Source organism: Marmota monax, unplaced genomic scaffold (genome assembly GCF_021218885.2).
Source record: "Marmota monax isolate L192 unplaced genomic scaffold, Marmota_monax_Labrador192_F-V1.1 WCK01_AAM20220418_F8-fsc00056, whole genome shotgun sequence".
NCBI classification, from domain to species: domain Eukaryota; kingdom Metazoa; phylum Chordata; class Mammalia; order Rodentia; family Sciuridae; genus Marmota; species Marmota monax.
Genome location: NW_026695212.1, coordinates 9,329,281 through 9,353,280, shown reverse-complemented (window position 1 = coordinate 9,353,280; position 24,000 = coordinate 9,329,281). Strand labels below are relative to the sequence as shown.

At 33.2% G+C, this 24,000-nt stretch overlaps 1 protein-coding gene across 1 annotated transcript in view; it reads right to left on the bottom strand.

Moving 5' to 3' along the window:
* Positions 1 to 2,861: 2,861 nt before the first annotated feature.
* Trhde (thyrotropin releasing hormone degrading enzyme) overlaps positions 2,862 to 24,000 on the bottom strand; it is a 384,413-nt gene continuing 363,274 nt past the window's right edge. The window contains exons 16-19 of the mRNA XM_046430713.2: positions 19,827 to 19,994; positions 19,123 to 19,263; positions 15,815 to 15,896; positions 2,862 to 10,213 (exon numbers count right to left, since the gene is read on the bottom strand). Of these exons, the coding sequence (XP_046286669.1) occupies positions 10,070 to 10,213; positions 15,815 to 15,896; positions 19,123 to 19,263; positions 19,827 to 19,994 (535 nt within the window). The 3' untranslated portion in view covers positions 2,862 to 10,069. The remainder of the gene's footprint in view (positions 10,214 to 15,814; positions 15,897 to 19,122; positions 19,264 to 19,826; positions 19,995 to 24,000) is intronic.

Sequence of the window (24,000 nt, the reverse complement as noted above, 5' to 3'; positions counted from 1 at the left end):
ATCATCTTTGCATATTCTATCTGCTAAGGTCCACCATCTTCTTAAATAGGGCAAGCCCACTTTCTAATCCATTTGTTTGTACTAAATTTTGATATATGTCTACCTGGTGATGTTGGAATTACCCCAATCCTATTAATATTTAGCTGAAGGACTTTACATAGTTCTGTGCTCATTAAGCAGTTCTCTCCTTTACCCAGCCATTGTGGATTTCTTGGGTAGCCCTGAATTTATCATAAATGTCTCAGTGAAGTTAGTCATCAGAAGAATTGTGATAAATGCATAAAAAGCTACTAACTTGGAAAGTCTTACTCTATGGAAAATTTTCTTTCTCCGGGAAATGGGTTTAGTGTTGAATCCTATAAATATGATTACAGATAAGGAAAAGATGGAAAATGGAAAAAAAGAGTGAAAGCATGATTGAAAGTTTACGTTTCTGCCATTGTTAGATATTGTTCAAGAGTTATCCAATCAAATGATTCCCCCTCTACCAGTGTGCTAAAATGTTCCAATGTAACAATATTTCTAATCCCTTTGTCACTGGCGGGGGGGGGGGGTGGGTACGGTGGACAAAAGGATCTCTAATTAGCTAGGGATTTTAAGAAAGGAAAGTAAATTTTAACAATTCAAGGGAGGCTGGAGCTAAAGGATTGACAAATGAGCACAAAGACTCAAGTAAACAAACAGTTTCAATGTACCCAGATGCCCTTTGGGTCTTGTTTGACAATCCCAAGAACATATGTCACTTTCTATTATGCACACTGATACAGAAATGGCTCAAAACTTTCACTGTTCTTTTTGCAATGTCAAGTGAAAATATAGTGTCTGTTGCTGAAAAAGACTCAGTGCTCAGCTGGTAGGTCACATGAGAGAAAGAGCAGGGAGAATAAAGTGAAAAACTAAACAAAACCAAAACTGTAAAAGAACTAAAAATAGGAATTGTCTTTCAGATGACAACAGTGTATAGTAATAGTTTATGGTGCATTTATCTCTCTGCTGTAACAATTTTAATATATGGTGCTTGATATTTAATGTCAAGCCCTTGCAAGATGAACAGCAGAGCAAAGGGACAGTCATTGAATGGAAAGACTTTCCAGTGGGCTCCTCTTTTTTTTTTCAAAAAAAATTAATAAAGGTTGAAATATTCTTAACATTGTTAGTAGTAGATGCTGGCATAGTCATACTTATCTATGTAGGACCCCAGAAGAAAGAGTGTAAGACACAGGAGAATATTGGTTTCAGAACCCAAGGTGTCCATATGGGTGGCACCAAACCACTGTCAGCTTTTCACATGTCAGTGTAGCAAAGTCAGTTTTTCAACCCTCTTGTTTGCTTTTCATATTGAATTAATTAATAACACATTTTTGACTTCTGTATCTGGTGAGAAATGTCAAACAATAGTAACAATTTCCTAGATTTCTGAAAAATAGGTATTTTGATAGCATTCTATAACTAATGCTTAAGCTACTTTATGCTCAAATTTTTATCTTCTCCTCAGAATTTCTTAACCCTGTGTAGTAGAATATTCTGGGGGACTTTAAAACATGTTGATGCTGATTCCCCATGCCAGAGATTCTTCTTTAATTGGTTTGGTGTGTGGATTAAGCATGAGTAAGTTTTAAAAGTTAATCAGTTGAGTCTAATGTAAGTCAAGATAGAGAAACACTAGCCAGTGTTTCTAAGCATATATTATAAATTAATTGCTTGCCAAAATGACCTACAAAATATGTTCAGAATGAAGATGACCATATCTCAATCAACACCTACTGAGACAGAATATATGGGGGTGTTGGGTGTTGGGCAGAAATTGGTTCTAAATAACTTCCCTCTTTAAAGATCATTTGACAGGCTTTCTAGATAAAGGTGATATCCACGCTCCTCTTTTTGCAATAGCCAATTTTTAACATGATTGTTATACAGCACAAATACCAGTGGATAGTAAAATAAATTATCTATCTATATACACACATACATATGATTTACGTACAAACATATTGCTAGAGAGATATATACATGTATATATTTGTATATAATAGAAACGTGCATATAATATGCATTACACATAATGTTATATAAAATACATTACTGGAGATCTATACATATACGTGCAGACACTAACTATATCCTCTAACAAGAGTTAGATTCTAGTTTGGAAGGCCTGCATTTCTTACCTTCATGCTTATAGCGGAGAAGGATTACCTACAGCTGTATAAAGTACTGCATGTAAGGCTCAAATGGGTAGCTGTGCAGTCAGTTCTAATGTTCTCTGACCAATTCTTAGAAAGATAAAAACCCAGAGGCATTGAAAAATACATTCTGAGTACTACTTATGAGCCATGATTATATATATTTTATAGTTCTCTTGTTATTGAAAACTGTTCTTGAAATTCAGGGAGCCTGACAGTCTGTCGAATGCACAAAACCTATTAAAAAGCAATCTGAAATGCATTTCAGGTGAAATCACTTTTACCAAAGTGCAGATCATTTCATTTATTCTAAAGACATATAATTAGAAAGGAGACTGAATTGGTATTTTTTTCTTTTTACAACATAGCAAAAATACATACTTCTTTATTCTACTTTCATCATGTACATTTTTCTGGAAAAAGTCCATGTCAGAAGAGAGTGATTGTTTTTCTCTTTTCATGGACCTCTATAGTACGTACAACTCAAAATATTTTAAATAGATTTTTGAGTGAAAACAAAAACATGATAAAAAAATCAGAAGATATTATTTATCTTAGCCTTATCTGCGCGTCAGAAAATTAAGACAGTGATGAATTACATGTTACTGCACAAAATTTTATTATCAAAGGAAAAATTCAAATTAGTTCTGTTTAAAATACAGAAGACAAATTCTCTCATTTAGAAAAATCCATTTTGTTAGTGTTTGGTCAGAATGGAATAAAAATTTCATGTTGAATACATACTGATTCAATTTTTCCTGAATAATTTTAAAGGCATACTGTAGAAAACATTTATCTGCTAAACTAACACAAGGTTATTTATTTGGTAAATGCTCTGGTAGCCTGTATTTACTGAAGAGCAGTTACTTTATTATTCTTAAATCATAAAATATTAGAAAGGGAAAAAAATGTGCTTCCTGTGATATATTTTAAATACATCGATTCAGTTGGAGAATGTTTTAGGAAAATAAACTTTGTCACTAAATCAAGTCAAATTCATTAGGAACAGTCCATATAATATACTTTAAAGATCATTTGATAAATTCAGTGGTGTCCAGAAAACCAAATATGAAAATTCAAAGTAAACTTTATCTTATCATTCAAGTAACTGAATAATGTACAAACTGCAGAGTCCTAATCTGTTTTTGAAGATTATGAAAATGCAAGAGAGACTAGAATATAGCAATGCGATAATGTCAATATATTAATATATAGCAGTTTATAGGTAGCAAAATTTAAAAGGAGAATATGAGATTACTATACATGATATTTTAAAAGGTAGAATACAACATTGGAGAGAAATTCATTCAATAATATTTTGTGGGTGGGAATTGATAGTAAATTTGACTGAAAATGAACAACAAAAATTTACTAATGAATTTCTCATCCAGTAGTCTATAGGCTATAAGAAGATAGGTACAGAATTGTGCATAAGAGCAAGGACAATACTATGAACTTCTCAGGGATTAAAAGGCTGTCTATGGAATGATTAGCTTAGAAAATAAATGCACTGCACATTCAAGGCAGATGTTCTTAAGTCCACTGTAATATTTTCTACAAAATGCTTCACTCTTTCATTTATTTACATGACATAAGAAAAATGTGTGTCATTAGAAGCAGTTGACCTGTGCAGAGGCAAGTCAAAGCAGTTATCTTAGACTGTATCTACACACAGCAGGCCCATTCAAAATGCAACTGCAAGTAAATTAAGCAGTTGTGGTCCACCTATAGTTCTAAGCAGAAAGAGAAAATACTTCTCTAACCTCTTTGCTAAGTAAAAGGAAAGTTCTGATTAGACTAATACATCTCCTCCATGTGCAGAGATAGCATTTTTGTGGTTCACTGGTGAAGAGCTTTACAATCTACCCTCTCTTTCCACTTACTTTTCATGGCTTATTGGCTGGAGTACCTGTTAATTGTTTGTTATAATTTAAACCCACTTCACAGACACATGAATGTTAAACAGTTTTTTAAGAAAATATTTTTAGATGTCAATGAACTTTTATTTTATTGATTTATTTATATAGGGTGCTGAGAATCAAACCCAGTGTCTCACACATGCTAGGCAAGTGCTCTACCACTGAGCCACAACCCCAGCCCTGAGAAAGTTTTGATGAAAACGGTTTTATAGAATGTATGAAGTAACCATGCTAAGAAAGGAATAACAAACCAGAATGTACTAATTAACACTTCTTTGTAATGAGCCAATAACAATGAGAAATTGAGCTAAGTGTCCATCCACATCTCCCATAGAATCTGTATAGATAATCATGTTTCCACGCATGCTGCAAGCAGATTTATCACCAATTTGAGCCATAGAAGATTTGTGTTTGTAGTTCTGGAGTCCAATTAAGACTACCATTTAGTTGTGTAAACTACTGGGTTTTAGCCTCTCTACTCACTGATAATTAGAACCAACAACATTTCACAAGATTAGTAAATGAAAAAATATTGATAAAGTGCCTGGAGTTTAGTGGACACTCAAATGTTCCCACGTTTCCAATATCATAACTATAGTACAAAAGGTTTAATTCAGGAAAAAAACAATGGTTCAGTCACTTTTTTGATTTTTTTCTTAGTGCATGAGTACATTAACTAGAAATGTCCAAAGGTAAAAATCTTTGAACTATTATCCTTATAGTACTAAATGTTCAAATTTAAAGACACTAAAGTGCAGTTTCTAAAATCTGGATAAAATCATGCTATCTACTGGTTTGTGAAAATTTATCTAAAAATAAAATGCACAATTTGACGTGTTATAGTTTGGATGTGGTGTCCCCCAGAAGTTCACGTGTGAGACAATGCAAGAAGGTTCAGAGAAATGATTGGGTTAACCAATCAGTGAATTAATAACCTGATGGGATTAATTGAGTGATAACTGAAGGCAGGTGGTATATGGCTGGAGGAATTGGTCATTTGGGGCATGGTTATGGAGGTGGGTCATTTGGGGCGTGGTTATGGGGTATATATTTATATCTGGCAAGTGGAGATCTCTCTGTTTCCTGAAAATCATATGAGGTGCTTCCCTCCACTGTACTCTCTCACCATGATGTTCTGCCTCTCCTTGAACCCAGGAGGAATGGAACCTGCTATCTATGGATTGAGACCTCTTAAACCATGAGACCTATGAAACCGTGAAATAAACCTTTCCTCCTTTACAGTTGTTCTGGTCAGGTCCTTTAGTCACAGCGCTGAAAAAGCTGACTAAAACAAAACATATGCAATATATAACATCAAACCTATATTTTCAATAACTGTTTTAAAAACATATTTGAAAGTTTTAAAACTTTCTTTCTGTAAATTTTGAAATAAAATTTCATAAAAATAGAGTATATTTTTGTTACGACTTTTCATGATTTTTAAACCACATTAAGCAAAAATTTTTTAAAACCTTCCTGACTCAAACCAATTAAACTAAAGGATAATATAATTAAAACTGAAATTCCAGAATAATTTATCAGAATATTTTTGCATTCAAGTCCACACACACTAATTTGAAGGAATAACTGATTGCCTTTAAATATTGATAAATCTATTTATGTTGTATAATGATTGCCTTAAAATTACACATTGAAAATGTACAAATAATATTCTAAAATTATTTTAGAAAACTTAAACTATTTTTTCATAAGTAGATTAAACAATTTTCACTGCAAGTTACCCATGTTGGTAATCTTCTTAAACAGCTTTTTCCAAGGATAAAGTCTATCCCAATATTACAGCTTAAGCTATATGATTTTATTATAATTTCAAACTGCTACATATTTCCATAAAACATAAATGTTGTGAAATCAAACAATAAAAATTGTACTGAAGTTTTGAGTAGTGTACAAAATAACTGCATATTATCTCCACCTAAAAATAATTTACCTCCTATTCTGCATCATGTATTTATTTTCCACATTGCCCTTCTTCTGACTCATTTGTTATTTCTTTAGACATTTTGCATTTATTGTGATGTGAATTTCTTTATGCATATTAATCCCTGTCTTCCTTTCCCTCACTAAAATCCTAGTGCAATAAAGATTCGAAATAAATATTTCTTTAATTAAATTGAATTCTATGAACATATAACCAGCACTGTCAAATGATAATTCAGCTATGACCACTCAAAACAGGTTTGGAAATATTAATTTCTCATTATATGTGCCTTTGCTACTTCTTGAATAGGGATATAAGGTTACTTCATTGGAGCACTCAAAAGAATAAGCAAATTATTTCAGGTTCTGCAATCTCTTAGAAAAGAATTTCTTATAATTTTAATTGCTAGCATATTTTCATTAAATATATTATCATAAACTTTTTTAGAAATCTCTTGTATGCATCTAATACAGTGGGATAGTTTCACAAAAATCATTTTCTCACAGTTTAGTCTGCATAGATTTATAAATATTTTACTGTATGTTATTTTCAATGATTTAAATAGATAGTATTTTATCTGCATTTGGACCACCTATTACTACTGTCAGATAAGATTATTTTGTAAGTAAAGCCAATTATCAGTATTTTAAGATTAGGCAATGTTCAGCAAAAGACATAAAGAGGAAAATATAACTATAAATTAATTTTTTTCATCCCAACTACTTAAACTGACCAAGATAAATACAGAAAAACATCATCATTCAGTTATTTGAAAACATGAAAATTAGAATCAGAGACTTTAAGAAATAAGGTACTTATTGCAGTTATATTTAATTTTGTATTTTAAGGCTATTCTAGTATTTGCAAAATCTCCAATTAGTGCAATCAATAGAGGAATTTTAAACATCTATTTTTAGTTTAATTGTAGAAAAGCTATATTAAGAGTCTTAGGTTATTATATCTGTTCCCAAAATAACTGCAATTTTAAATAGCTCATGTTGCTACCATGAGACTCAGTTTCATTTTAGCATATAGAACTAAAAATGCTTTGTGTTTTTTGGAGGAGTCAAATAAAACAGCATGTGTGAAAGTTCTTGAAAATGAAAAGCATTTTATAAGTTCATGGCATAAGCTTATAACTTTCTAAAATAGTAGTTATAATGTTTGTAAATTTTATTAACACAAAAAATCTGAGTTCTATGATACAATTATCCAGGAAATACTATAAACCAAGGTGAGTTTAAGGCCCAGCTAAAATACATGCTATGGAAATTTAAGAACAGAAGCATCATAGATATAGCCTTAAAGGTTGAGATTATATATATTAAAAACTTCAAAGATTATAGGAAATTTTTAAGGAAAAAAATGTGTAAAAATTGGGAAACCGGTTTATTTACATGTCACCTGGAAACAACTAATACCCAACATGGTATGGTAAGTAATTTGGTCTTTTCTAATGGAAAACAAGTTTTCTTCTTGTACATATATTGGCACAGTAAATTTTTAACACTAGATGCTGAACACTTTCAACAGTGTGTGGTTTCATTCATCTTTTTGATTTGTAAAGCAGACAAAGAAGAGAGAACAGATAAAACTCTAAGTAGAAAATATAATTTTATAACTACATCTTACAGAATATTCCAAGAGATATCATTGGTTATTTTATTATTTTGAAAATATTACTTATTAAAACAACTAAAAAACGTTAAAGCCTGATATAATTTCAACATTGGAAAGGTTAAATTACTGAAAAATATGTAGAACAAAAATGCCATCTCAATGCCATTGGTACCACTATACTGTTGAACAATTATTATATGAGGTATTAACATTGCACATAGTTATACACTTGGGATTTGATATTGTAGCTAAACCAGTTGTTCAAGGCCACTAAAATACTGAAAGAGGATTATGATTATTAACAGTGGGGAGGAAAAAGAACTGTAAAAGCCTTTCTAACTCAAATTTGAAAATGGTGATTTCACTCACACACAGACACAGACACAGACACACACACATACACACAATGCCACAGCTACTAGGAATTTTCAGTAATTCATGACACAAAACAAGAATATCCACCTCTAATTTTTATCATCTCTATTACATGAATATCTGGGACCTACACAGCAATGTGATGGTATTATCATGTTTTAGAACTTTCCCCTTAAGGAATTTGTAAATTTGACATGTAGTAATTGGATTCCATTGCTTCTGATGGGTGGTATAACTTTTAGATTTTATACGAAGCATTTTCATGTTTTATTAAGACTACACAGAATATTTAAAATTCATGTGCTTCAATTGAACAAAATACTGAACATTTTAGGTATGAGTAAAGTAGCAAATGCTTAAATAGTAAAATTCAATTTTAGGTGGTACTTATTCTATGGGTTATGAAATTGCTCTTCTTTTCTATAAACTTAAAATAATTCTATGGCTCCAGTCTCATATACGTCTAAGGGTCTTTTCAGTATTCAGTGACTTAATTTCAGAACACATGTTTCAATGATTTGCAAGGTTTGGAGGAATGGAACACCTCAGGAAAATAGGAAGTGGTCCACAAAAATTTGGCTTAAGTATAGTAGTTTTATTGGTATTTAATAATGGTAAATTTAAAATATGTTAATTCTGAAGCATCTAAGTAGTGTTTAAAGAGTTGGCCTACTGGGTGAAAATATCATTTAAAAATATTTTGTTATGTAATACAAAGCCAATGGCTATTCAAAATTCCCAGGTAGAATAGAGTTGTCAATACTAAAGGAAAGACTTTGTACATTAACACATGAAAAGAAACTTCTTATCTCAAGGGATGGCACAAGTGGCATAAAAGGTCATTAAATGCTAATAGACCTATTGAGGTATGGTTGCTTAATGGAGGATTGGAGCAACACAGACATAAAGACCAACACACAGAGAGCAACTTTAACTCTCCAACATGAGATGGACAAACAAGATGGAAAATAAACACTTTCTCAGTATTGGCAGTACTAAGTTTACACAATTATTATACTGAATAGAACATCTGACCAATGATGACACAATCTATATGCATGGCTGCTACTGATTTAGGAGACTTAGAAGAATGGTTTACACAATAAATTTTGTTAGGATTCATCTTCATGTAGTAGAGTAAACCATACTTCAGAAAGTAAATGAAAAATAAGTTGAGAAATTTAGTTAGGAAATAGGAAGGATAATGTTGAGATAAATTCCTCTAACCCTTTTCCAAACATCTACACATTTATAAAAAGAGATAAATTTTCTTAGATTTACGAGATTCTTTGCACGTGTGCAGTGTACAACATACTATATACATACGGGGCTTCCCTATGTACATATACATATGTATACACTATCTATATGCCTTTTTAAATGTGTACAGAGCTTTAACTCAAAGAAAGTGAGTTAGTAACACAGTAATCATTGCCAGACAATCCAAGTGCTGAAATAAATGACACTGTTCACTTAAAGGGTTATTTTATCTCTCCCATTGTCTAACACTAAGAATCTAACTACCCTTTTTAGTTTTTCTTTCATTGCAACACTGATTGTCATAGATAATCTTTGTGCTTTTGCATAATGCCCATCCTGGATGGAACATATATTCACATACAACATTGGACATTTTAAATAAGCATGCTGGAACACAGGCAGGACCATACATCCATGCACAGAATATTCTGAATATGATTTTTTTTTTCCAAACTGACTGCAACATCAACATGCATCACTATCATATTTGGTCCTGTACAGCAAGGAATGTACAGCTGAAGCAACCATGGCAAGTTTCACTTGCAAGAGTTTCTCTAAAGAACACCCAATAAAGAAACAAAAGTGAATGAATGAAACAAAAATTAATCCCCCAAACTAAAGAGTAAAAAAAAAAAAAAAATCCTCCCACACGTTAACACTGAAAATCTGGCCATTTTTTTTTTTTTACACAGCATGTTTTCCTCATTCCACATAAAACAGGTCCTCTTCCAAAAATCTCAGTCTTTTTTTTTTTTTATAAGAGACACATATTAGTGCCTCAGAGCTTTCCCCAGCCATTGGAAGAGCTCATCTTGATAAAGCATTTTCCAGCGCACATTGGCTTCAACGGTTTCCACAGCACGTGAGAAAGAGGCAGCAGCTACCCCATCATAGCTCTTCATGAAGTTCTTTAGCTGGAAACAGAAATTTAAAATGATAAGGATGCATGTCTTAAAATGAACTCATATGCAGCATATTTGAACAAGAATCCCTTTGAAACAAAAGTGCCACAATTGAAACCAAGGGAAATCCTGACAAGCCCTCTAGCTTTAATTGCCTCTAGTTGCTTGCTTTTAGTTAACTTAACATCCCTCATTTTGGAGGTCATGCAACTGAGCCACATATTGTTAGTCTCCCTCCAACTCTCCTGTAGATAACACTGTGGGCCATGATGACAATGGTAGCTGAGGTTACTTTGCAGGGACTTGAAGGCTACTTTTGTTAAAACCACCGACTCTTCTCTTAGGCCTAAGCAGGTGTCCAATAGGTGACCTTCTGATGTCAGACAACCAAAAACTCCACTCTCAGATCATGCTAATGCCATAATTTTCTTCATGCATCCTTTGAAGATTTATGAAGAGTGACTATGCCTGCATAGATCACTGATTACATCCCCTCTGATCACTGGTCCCCACACCTTAAATCACCATGTTTCTTCATCCCATAAATACCCCTGTAAGAGAGACATATTTGAGAGCTGGTCTCTCTCATCTCCTTGCACTTGGCTGCCTCTTGAATAAAATCTCTTTTACAAAACTTATTTAAAGATTGGTATTTATTTGATATAGTGGAATAAGTTTAGTAATGAAAAATATAATGGGCTGGATCAATTAGGTATGATATAATTGATTATGGAATGAAAAAGAAAAGAAAAAAGGAAGAGTGGACATTGATAACAATAAGACTCCAATTCAGCTTCTATGTCATCAATAAATATTAAAATGGAAATACTTAATTTTTCTTTCAAAATAGGTTGATGAAATTGTGACAAAGACTAGTTCTAATTAAAAGGACCATTCAATGTATAAAAGAACCTTATGAACTGAATACAAGGATTAAAGTTCACACTTTGTGTGTGAAAATTATTCTTCATCTTCTACAAATAAGCAGAATAGGGCTTGGACACTATCTCCAATGTCAAGGGATTGCCAAAGTTATTGGAAGGTAGAAAAAAGTAATGGTGCTATACAAACTGGATGATAAATGACATTCCAATAATCCGAGTAACTAGATTTGGAAAGAATAAAGAAGAAATATGGTCTCATTCAGCTAGAGAATTTAATCATTTAGGTTAGAATTTTTAAGTGCTTTTCCCATAATTTTTATTGATACGAGATTTATTTTGAGAGTCCACATCCTCTGAATTGTTCTTCAAGATTTTCAAGTTCTTCCTTATGTTAGATACATCTTTAGAAACTGTAAGCAACCAACTAACAGTTGCAATGTTCATAGACAAATGTGAAAAATCAACTTGCAACACAGAAATGTTATGTGCTGGAATTGACGTGGGATCACATGGCGGCCCACAGGGAGCAAGTGGTGGCAAGGAGACATGGTCCATCAAGATAGACTCAGGGACAGGGAAGATGGGGTAGGGTTATTTAACATGCAACTAATTGTACCTTTCTAAAATAATTTAGAATTTAGTTCATGTAGAGCTTAGTCAGTTAAGACATTGTTACTTTGATTACATGATACTGATGCGTTCTCTCAAAGTCTGTTTTTCCACAAAACCTTACATCTGGCAATACCAGCAAAGAATAATTGTATCTCAGCTATAGCCTTGACAGGACTTCAAAATAATTGTACTTTTATAACAAACATGTAAAATATCCAATGTTTAACAAGTACTTACCGGTGCTATCCTAAAAACTGATCTGATACTTGACCACATTTATATATATTAAGGTAAAAGAAAGAAGAAAGGAATTGGAATTTATTAAGTATCTCTAATACTCCAGGCATTGCCACAGACACACAGATACACACACACACACACACACACACACAGAAAGGGAAGTCTAAAGGAATTCTTGAATCATAATTTGAATCTTTAGCTAATTAACACAATAATATATTTGTATTTACATATTTATGGTTTATACTCATCAGGTATATTTCCATAAAGCAACAAACAAGACATTTTATTTTAGTTTGGCTGGATGACACATGCCTGTTATCCCAGAGGCTCAGGAGAGTGAAGCAGAAGCATCATGAGTTCAAAGCTAGCCTCAGTAACAGCAAGGCACTAAGTAACTCAGTGGGACCCTGTCTCTAAATAAAATACAAAATAGGGCTAGAGGTGTGGCTCAGTGGTTGAACGCCCCCTGAGTTCAAGCCTCAGTACCAAAAAAAAAAAAAGACATTTTGTTTGTTTTAGATTTTGTGATTTAACTTCTTAGAAAAACATAACATTATAGTGACACTATTCATATATTATTTGTCAATCAAAAATATATTCTTTTAAAATATGTTCTGCATAGTGATATTTTTCCCACAGCATGGAATATGCCAGATGGTGATCAACACCATTTTTGCAACTTTAACTCTGTGGCATGTACTCTTGGACTCTTTATGAAGCCAGCCTAAACACGTGAAGAAAAATTCTTAAGTTGTCCTCAAAGGCAAATGATGGGTTTCAATATGAATGTATTATTGACACAAGATGGTAGGTTAGATTATGTTATAAGAGAACTCTCAACAGACAATGTAACTGGTGGTACTCTAGGGGTGCATTTCTTAGGCCTTGTGAGCTCAGAGCACCTGAGGTGACTCATAGCACATCTTGAGTAGCTTATTCATCAGAACACATCTGGTTCACTTTCCACTGTTGCCACAAATTGATCTCACAGCCGTATTCCTCCATAGTTCTTGTGGCAAACATGGTCAGAACAGCCATCTAACTGGTGCTAGAGGGAGACTGCAGTGCCTTACAGACCCTGTCTCACTTCTCAATTTACAGAGTTTGGGATAATAAAAAAGGCATTTATTACTCCAGTTTGATTATTTGCCCAGCTCTCTGGTAGGCTTTTTTGTTTTGTTTTTGCTGCTGCTATTATTTTTTATCATGTTTCCTAGATATTTATGCCATGTTATGCTTTTATTTTAAATGCTGCAAGTTTAGACATTTTTATTAAATAACATTTAGTAAAATGTCCTTTTTTGTGCTCCCTAATTTTCTTAGCATAAAATTTCTAGGCATATTTATTTATCTATTAAAATATTTTAGCATTAAAATATCTCTTATGTCAGGATATTCCAGACCCCAACATTATAAAGTAAATTATCTTTAGAGTAAATTATACAGCATACTATTAGTAACTACATAAACAAATAGTATTAGCCATTGTCCTAGTATGAGGCATATGTCTTCAATATTCCATGTGTAGATGTGATATCTGGGATCCTCTTAAAGAGTACTATATTGACAGGTGCAGACAGTGTTACTTTTTGGACATCAGTATGGAAAAATGACAGGATCCTCTAAGGTTCCATGATATTATACTTCCATTAACTTAAAATTAAGTGAATGATGGACTGCCTCAAGAAGAAATATAGTTCAAACTACTAGATCCATGTAATTAAAGGGAAACTTCAGTTTCAGGTACTAGAATGCAGTTTTGGACAATAGAAATTTCTTACAAAATTCCCCTAAAGCTGATGAGGATCATTAAAATATCAAAAGAGTTTTCAGAATTCATAAATGTGCAGATTCCCCTTTGATCTATGAATCCTTGGAAATGCTGTACCCCAAGGGAGCACTTGGGTTTTCTGTTTATGAGGCTCAAAGGTTATGGGATATTTTGAGTGAATGTTACTTAGCCCTTTCTAATTTAAGGAAGAAGGACTGTCATCAGTACAAATTGAATCCCCCACCCCACCTGAAAATATGTGCCTCGTTCCTGTACAAACAGTGAAAAGTATGAAAGCATGTAAAAGCCTCTGGAAGAAAAGGTAAAACTAAAAAGTCAGAGCAAGTAAGGCTGCGATGAAGAGATTCATCCCTCATTCCACTGTGAACCTGCATTGTGAAATTAGCTCCTTTGTAGATGGAATAAAATAATGGAATAAAAGCCACAATTTAATTTCATTTATTAACCTCTCATGATAGGGGCACCTTGGAACATCTGAAGTGGCAATTTAAAAAAGCATAAAAATTAAATATATAATATGTAAAACAAAATGGTCAACATGTGATAAAATAATTAAATGTTCATCTAAAAGACATTATTTTTCATGGCCTGAGAATGAGCAAATCAAGAAAAATATGAAAGAGAATAAGAGAAAAGGGAAAAGAAAGACTAAGGGAGGAAATACAGGAGACAGGTGGGAGGAAAGGGGATAGAAGAGGAGAAGACAGAACAGTAGAGAGGGAAAGGAGCAAGGAGGGGCCAAGAGGGGAGGAGTAGGGAGAGAGATTTCACTTCTATGTTCACTTGAATGGCTGAGCAGATTGTGACTAAATGTCTTTCATCCCCAGACTATTGAATATAAAATCATGACATTAAAAGTACTTCATTTAAATACAGAGAAAACTGAAAGCCATCATTAATTTAATTGTTCTTTCTGTTTCCTATGGATTGGAAAAAAGCCTTTCCATTTAGAATCTTTTATTTAAAAAAAAATAGTGGAAAAATGTTCTGGGATTTCAAAGCTAAATCCTTTAGGGTTGGGAACACACATAGCAGGGATAAAGGCGGAATTTCAAATCATTACAACCCAAGCCTTGGCTTAGCCTACTCCTGGTGTGATAGAATCTAAGTTAGCTCATGGGGTATGATCTCAGGAAATTGGGCAATATTAGAAGATATTAAGGTTGGTGCCAGGAGAATGCTGCTTGATGGGATTAGCTTTGGGTAACAGCATCAAGCATTCTGTCAGTGGAAACTGAGGAAACCATGATCCTCAATGACAATTATCAGCTACATTTTATAAAAGTGGACAGCAGAGGAAAAGACAGTTTGAAGCTCATATCATTATAATAAATCAAAAGAACCTATGGTTTGTCCCTTTCTTCTACCTGCTTAACCCTCCCCATTTCATCTCTCTTTCTGTTGGTATGTGAGTTAAGAAGGGAGGAGGATACCTAGTTTATATTTTTGGAGAAATAAGTGAGAGGAAAATGGAAATGTTAGATGAACCCTAGTCCATAAAAAGTCAAGCTTATTTTCATTAATAAAATTCATTTGTGATTGTGCCAAGCAGAAATTTGAAACAAATTATTAATTGCAATATATATTGCCAGATACATGACTTTCCATACACATGAAATCATTCTGTATAACAGCCTGGACAGCATAAAACATAAAACATTACTATCATGTCCAGTTATCTGTTGTCTGCATAGGGCTGACCACAAAGCTGTGAGACTCATGTTCTACACCTTAACACCAACCTTTGTCCTTAATACAAGTACTAAGTCATTGGTATGATGGTTTTGTAGGTTACTTGGGTTCACAGAATCTTCTGAAGAGTGGCTGATTGGATCAAAGACTTCTGGAGTAGATTTTGGGACCCAACTTTAGAAATTATTACATTCAAAAACATTTTGCAGGCATTCAATGCTTAATATATTAGAAATACCTTTGTAAATAGAGAAGTCTTTAACAAGTGTGTGTGTGTGTGTGTGTGTGTAAAAGGAATGGGTGTGAATCTGACAGAAATAAATGATTGAAGTAAATGTGCAATTCTATGCTTATAAAACAAAAAATTAGAACTCATTTTAAAATATTTACCTCTTTGAGTTCACCTTCAGTATTAAGAAATTCTGTAACTCCACTGATAAGTTTGGAATTCATAAATAATGCTTCTCCATACCTCAAAAGATAAAAGAAAAAAGTCTTAATGTTAATATAGGTAGTAATTTAAGAAATACTACTATAAATATATTCTCAAGGGTTCCAGTCTATTTGACTAGGGTTGTCAGAGATTGCTAGATCTTGGAGCATTCAAGATAATTTCTTTAGGGGGCAAGATAGATGAAAAGAGCTATGGCTATGGGATACTATTTGATCCCATCTGATTTGGCTCACAGTGTTTTGGAGAAATGTAAGTTGAAGCAAATTTTAAAAATGTGAGTCCTCTAAAATTGGATTTAGGAAATACTGTTATATTTCCAAGCCAAGGATTGAGCAGAAATTTTAGAACTTTTTGACTCTAAAGCAACTTAGGTCACTGTAAGAGAAAAGCATGCCACCAAAGGAAGGAAGACTGCAGGGCCAACTAGTCATAATCAGTATGTCACACAGATATTTGGGTTTAATTAATCATAAAAGAAATTGGTATTATCCTACTGAGTTCTTAAAAATGAAGTCATATTTCTCAAAAATGTTCCCAAAATATTAGCATTATTTTCATGAGGATATTAAAATAAAATATCTAGTTGTTCATTTGGATTGCATAATTCTTGTGTCACAAACACAATTATTTAACTTTTGACCTGAGTCAATGAACATTTTGTGCCAGTGAAGAGAAGGAGTTCTAATTTTACTGACTTGTCTTTACTATGCTGATGATACCTAACACAGGTAATCATGTTCGTAGAAACAAGATAAGTATACTACAAAGAAAACTCTGGACAATTGGAAACAAATGTCTAGATGTCATCACATGAGGTTTTCTAATGTTGCCCTAGCCTATGGGACCTTAAGTAATTTAGTTTCTGTGGAATTTAATTTTTCTCATCTATAAAATGAGGGGCTGACCTGGAAGAAACCATGACATATTATAATTCTAACATAGAATTCCTCCATGGAAAAAAAGTTAGCTAAGCAAAAGCAAACAAATAATCATTCAAACAACATGAGTGACCACTAGTAATAAATTTGTGGTTACAGAAGTAGATTATTGCCCAGGAACAAAAGTAATTTTTTTTCTAAGGGAATGCCAATTATACATTCACATGTAGGTGAATAAAGCATGATCACAAAACCTCAAAGGTATTTTTCCATCTAGTTGAAGAGTTAGACATGTAAACAGATAATTTCCTCTTAATATAACTAAATATAGAGTTGATATTATTATACACAGTGTTCAGAGAACATCTCTTTAGCTGTGGGATCTGTGAGCTTCTGGCAGATGATGCATCTAGACTGAGAATGGTGCAATTTTGAGAAAGTAATTTTAGTGAACCAACAGTAACAAAAGCAGGAGGTGTGAGATGACATGGTGTGTGCAGACAACAAGCAATTTGGTATTAAGAGGGTATGAACTGTGAGGCTGGGAATGGAAGAACAAGAGGCCAGGAGGTACACAGAAGACATATCAAGGAGCTTAGATTGTAAGTCTGGCACAGAACCATGGAAAGTTTTACATTAGGGAAATATCACACTTGCTTTTCAGAAAGATTCTTGTGACAAAGGGAAGAGGCGTGTGTGTGTGTGTGTGTGTGTGTGTATTGGTGAATATAATTAGAGAGGAATAAAGAGGCTATTTTAAGAGTACCGTAGTAAAGAAGAAACTGCATTAGGGAAATGGTAGCAGGAAAGCAAAGGAAGAAATATTTAGAAATTCTGAAATTTACAAAACCTAAAACCTAATTGATAAATATGGATAGGAAAAGGGGGAAGCCTATATAGACTTCCAGATATGTGGCTTCAGCAATTGCTGATTGGCTATAAGGTTTAATGAGAAAAGGAAGACCAAGGGAAAATGATGGCATTGGTTTTTGCAGACATACCCCAGTAGTGATCTTGAGGAGAGATTGTCTATCATATGGAAATATCTAGAGTACATATAAGATGAAGATTTGGGAGTGATAGTGAGAATGTATGACAACTTAAATCAGGAAGAATTTGTAGAAGGTGAAGAATATATTGGTCAGGACTCCCACAAACTCCAACATTCAAGGACCAACAGAGGAGTAGGAGTAGATAAAGCCACTCCTATTTGCCATGAAAAGTACTACTGTATTTGTAAACACTCAAACTTCAAACCTCAATAATTTTACCTTTTGGATAGATATCATAGACAGGTGCATTCCACTGACTCTGAACTATAAAATCAGATACTCTCTGTATCATGGGCATTCTTGGATAGGAACTGTTATATATATATTAATTTTACCTTAGCTGGATGACTATACACTCTATTATATGCGTGACAACAAAACATAATCTAATATTCTAATCATTCAAAGTTCTGAACTGAACATATAGAAAAAGTCAATGTGCCATATAGGAATATCAATGCTTTCTCTCAATGATATATCTGTAGAGAGAAATGTGCTTTAATATGACATACCCATTCAAATTTAACTCATTATAACAGGACAGCTGATAAAGGTGTGCTTAAATAGTTTTTATATGAGTTTCTGAGAGAACAGTAAGTCTGCTTACTACTTGGAAAGAGTTATGTTTTAGAAGAACATGCAGCATTTACATCCTCTATAATAAATTTAATTTTAAGATACCATAGAGATTACCAGAGTAATAAATTAGCATAGATTATAATAGATTTAAATACATAATGAAAACTTTTCTAATATTGAGGATGAAAAACTCTCACCATGAAACAAGATATCCTGGGAATGAATTCTACTGCAAGTGGGACCACATGATGATTGAAATGATTAATGTTTCTTCTCTACTTCATGGTTTTATTTAGGTGCTTGATAATATTTTATTTAAAAGAAATTTAAAACAATTCTACAAAACAATTTGAGTTTCTTGTTATAATACCACTTATATCTTATTTATAAATCATTTTCCTATAATATATTCAGGATATAGGAGTTTTATGATTTCTTCAATTTTGGACAGTTTGATGGATATTCCAGGAAAGTGCTCTGCTAAACATTTTACACTCTCCACGTGTCCACATATCATTAATTAAGGCTATTAACCTTTAACAAATTAATAAGGTTAGAGAATTGTTTAAACAGAATGAGTTCTACAGAAGTGACAATATCCATCTTGGTTGACTATGTTAAAATGTAATCCTATTATTTGGATCTAAACTCTATCACAAAACTTGGGCTTTTATTTCTCATATGTCAGCTTTAATTTACACTTTCAGGTATGAATGATCAAATTCTTCTTTCTACCTGGTATTTAATATCTTCCATTTATCTCTAAAAAACTTCCAAGCAAGGTCTCGGCCATGGGGATTTCGAGCTACGTGGATTATGACATCAATTGCATCTTGATCCAGCACCACCTCAGAATTCAGAGACAGATTTAGAAGCCTATAATGATAGAATTATAGAGAAAGTTTTAGTTCAATAAACTTTACATTTTTATAATTGTACTAAAGTTAAATTGAACTAAAGTCTAGTTTGTCATATTCTTCAAAAGAATAGTCCAGTGCAAACTTTTTTCACATGAATTTAATAATGGAACAAATTTCAGTTTATATAAGGAGGAAGGCCAAATTCAAAGTGTTTTATTACATTAATTAAACTCTAAAAATATACATTGGATAGGGAAATCACAATTCTGATTTGATGACACAGAACTCCCTTTTAAAATTATTTTAGTAAACATTTCCTTTGATAATGAAATATTTTCTTACACACATTTATAAATTATAATGACATAATTAATCATTAACCAAGATATTTCTTAAGCCAGTAACTTCAATAAGGTTAACATATAACTTCAATAAGGTTAACAAGATATTTTTTTTCTGATCTTTAGGAAGATAAATTTTAGAGTAACAGCTATTCAAGGACATAAAACAACTTCAGGGGAGCCTGATTAACAGAGAATGCTCTCATTATAAAAATAGTTAGAAAATCGATTGACCAACCTGTTTAATAAATTCCTGTCATCACTACAAGTTAAGGCCTCCAACAATATCTTCTTTTCAGAAACTGCTGTAGTGGAGTGGAATTTCATCCATATGAATTCCCAAACATCTTCATCCAGTAGTGACACTCCTGTACAGTAGACGATGTCTCTAACATTTAATGGTATTCTAAAGAAGCAACCCATGGTGGTTTTCTGTTAATTCAAAGCTTTGTAGCATTGAAAATAAAGACAGAAAATGCTTTGCCATAGTTTTTACAGAGATTATTTTTTAGTTATATTTTACCTTGAAGAGAATAGTATTATGGTAATAATATTCAAATATATTAGTATGAATATATTGATGAATAAAATAATGGCTTTTATTCAAAGGAAGCTTTGAGTATAATTTTTGTTAACACTCTTAAAATTATATATTTAAACAAAAATAATAACAAAGCCTTGAAAAAAGAATAAAAAACAGTTGCATTATATTTTCAATAACATTAGTAAACTCTTTGCTCTCATAATTGATAGATCCAAGGACAAAATAGCGCTCATTGAAGACTAGTTAATTTGAATGAAACAAAACTACTTCCCTTTAATTTTTTAGATACTTTCTTTACAAGTAATTTTTCCAAACAATTCCACAGATTTTGTAACCTAGAAAACTGTAAATATAGATAATAAACATAATAAAACATACGTAGCAAGTTATGAGAAAGAAAAAAGTAATTTTTCTCAGAGTTCAGAAAAATGACTATTAAAAACATATTACATCTTGACCTTAATTCAAAATGAAATATGAGAATGTGAAACAGTGGATATAATTAAGCTTGGCTATTCATAAATCTTAAATTATCATGTCAATTTTTGACACTACGATTCTTTTTATTAAGTATTATTCCTGTGTCTGTAATATGCCCCACGAGTACTGACTTTTAAAAATATTTCTTTGAAGGAATACTCTGATGCTTAAAAGTTTAAAAATGTAATTCTGCTTTTCTCAATATTCATTAATTCATTATTAATATTTCTCATTTGTAATTTAAATATGGCCAATAATTATAGACTGTCTTCTCTGGATACCATAAAGGCACACTGATAGTTCAAACACTGCTTGAGTATAGCAGTACTTAGAAAACAGGAGGAGACTGAAGGGCTACCAGTGAGATGAACTCATCTCATTGTTAGCAGCTAAGTAGGGCTGCAATCAGGATATCCTGGAGACCTATAGAGTTGTAAAGAGTATCATATAAAATGCATGCTTCCTAGAGAAGGCTATACCTATACTATCTGTCTTTTCTCATAAATAATTAAAGTATTTAGAGAAAAGTTTGCTAACTGAAACCCTTCTTTGTGGTATTAGAGGGCAAGCATTTTGTTGATTCATTTAATTTGTTTTTCTAAAGAAACAAAAGGAAAACAGACATATATAAACCATCAAAGAACTTCACATATTTCTCTTGGCTTTCATCTCTGCTTGGACCCCCTGTAGAAAGTACCGACAAAAGACTTTCCAATGGCTGATGACAAGTTATTCTTCCCTCTGTTTATGGACAGGTTGCCACAGAGCATGCCTGAATTCACTAAGAAAAGTTTGTCACAAAATTGTGAAGAAAGTACTCATTCCTAGTAGATGCATCTTAAGATCACAGAGATGCCTCTGTCTTCAAAACTTCAAGAAGGAAGTTAAGAGACCCAATCATTTTCTAAATTCATAACTATCCATCAAATATTATAAGGCACAGAACACAGGATTGCGTTACTGCATGACTTTGGCCAAGATATTCACATATATACTTGTATAAAAAATAATAAAATATGCACTGAAATCACAAAATCATCAGCCAGTGAATATTTTCTTTGTTCTGGGAATGCTAATAACAGTTTACCTTTGAAGAGAACTTTATTAAGCTATTAGTATGCTTGAGAGAATAGGAATTGAATTCTAGAGTTAGTTTTGTGGTCACCCATAGAACTAGTTAGCCATGTTTTAAGTAAAAAGGCATGCAAAAACATTGGAAGGAGGAGGAGGAGGGAGAAGAGGAAGAGGAAGGGGAGGAGGGAGAGTGGAGAGGGAGAGAAGGGAGGAGGAGAAGGAAAAGAAGAGAAAAAGGAAGAGTAGAAAGAAAAGGAAGAAGAAGAAAATGAGGAGGAGGAGGAGATAAAAACAAAAACTATGTTCCTCAGAAAGCTCTTAAGTGCTACACACATAATATAGTCATTAGCAAAGGTCCAAACACTTATTATCCAGTAGCTGTTACTGGCTGATACTGAGCTGTTAAAAGACACATACACAAATATGTAAGTGGTTCACTCTGTCCAAAGTCCTGAAAACTGACTAAAGCAGCTACAGAAGTAGAAAATAACATTTTTAGGCAATACTGTGTTCTAGGTCACATGTCTTATTTTATTCTATATCTGAATTATTATTATTTTTTATATATCTGTATAACATCTGTTATCAACTTCTCTTTGCAATAGAAGGGGCTGTTTTGAGAGAGAATATTTTGTATATAAAAATGATACAACAAGTAAGAATGTTCAGTACATGAATGTTTTTTCTATCATTTCCAGCATAAAGATGACTAATGACAATAATTATAAATATATCTTGGTGTGGATTCCTTTGTAATCAACTTATTCAATGTCCTTGGTTTTCTTAGATCTGGAGGTCCATTTCCTTCCACAGTCATAAGAAGTTTTCAGCTGTTCTATCTTGAGATTTCTAGTTCTTTCTATCTTCTGCTTCTTGGACTTTCATAATGTGCATATTGGTCTGCTTGATGGTATGCTATACATTTCTTAAGCTTCTTTCACTTCTTCACGTTTAAAAAGTATTTTTTCTCCTCTGATGGAATTATTTCCAATGAATTGAGTTTGATAATCCTTCTGCGTGATATGTTCTCTTATTGAACACCTCTAGTGAATCTTTTAGTTAGATTCTTGTGTTTTACAGTTCTATGATCTGTGTCGTCCATTTAAAACAAAAAAACAAAGGCTGAATGTTTTCTCTGAGAAGCAGATGCTAATCCATAGTGGAGGAGGAGGATGAAGGAATTTTGGATTGTGCAGAGGGGAGTGAGGGGAGGCAAGGGGGTGTAGGGATGAGAAGTAAGGTGAAATAAGATGGAGATTATTACCCTATACACATGAATGCTTACACTAAAAAAAAAAAAGATGTTTATGTGGAACTAAAAAAATGTATTTTATTTCTTTGTTGAAATTTTAACTTTGTTTCTTGCATTTTTCTCTTAACTTTAGTAAGTTTCTTTATGATAGTTACTTTGAATTCTCTACCAGATAAATCATATAAGTCTCAGTATTACTTCTTATTAATTTAAATATTATTAGTCATATCTAAATCTTCAGTTTCTGGACATTTACCTTATTCCTGTTTGGGGAACAACTTTGCCTGATTCCTCATTTTTCCTTGACTCTTTGTGTTGATATCTGAACATTAGGCCCTGCTCCCAGTTCACAGGCTAGTTTCATATAGGAAAAGACCACCTATCAACCTGGCCAGAGATTCTGGGGACATTTACTAGCCCCTTTCCTTCCCAGAAAGAAGCATAAAGTTTTTGAGCTCTTACTCTGGCTGAGCTGGAGCAGGAACTGAGGCACCTACAGTCCAACCCACTGTCTTTATCGTCCCCTAGGTGGCATCAGATCTATCAGAACTCCTGCACTAGTAAATAGTTGTTAGTCCATTGAACAGCCTCAGACAAATTGGGGAACTAATTGTACAGGTCAACTCTTTCACTCCCCAGGAAGAAGCCAAGAGATGAAATCCCCCTCACCCCTCCACACACACCTGCTCTGTGCTGAGAAATAGGGAAGATCTATGGCATCTTCTAATCCAAATTGCTGTCTGTCCTTCCTCAGGTGGCTTGACTGTGTCAGAGAAGTTAAGAGTTCCAAGGCTGGTAAAGCAGATTCTAGTTCTTTTGGAAGCCTTGGAGAAGTCAGGGAATTAGATGCATGGATGAAATCTTTACCTTCCTAGGAGGTAACCAAGAATGGGGACTTTCTTTTCATCTGCTCACTCTGGGGAGCAAGGGGAAAATCTATGGTGACAAGAGTTCAAGCTGTCATCTTCCTTCTTCCTCAGATGGGTAAACTGTGCCAGACCTTTAGAACTACATGAGAGGCAAGATAGAAACCAGTCTTTTGGGGAGAGCCCTGGGAAAAGT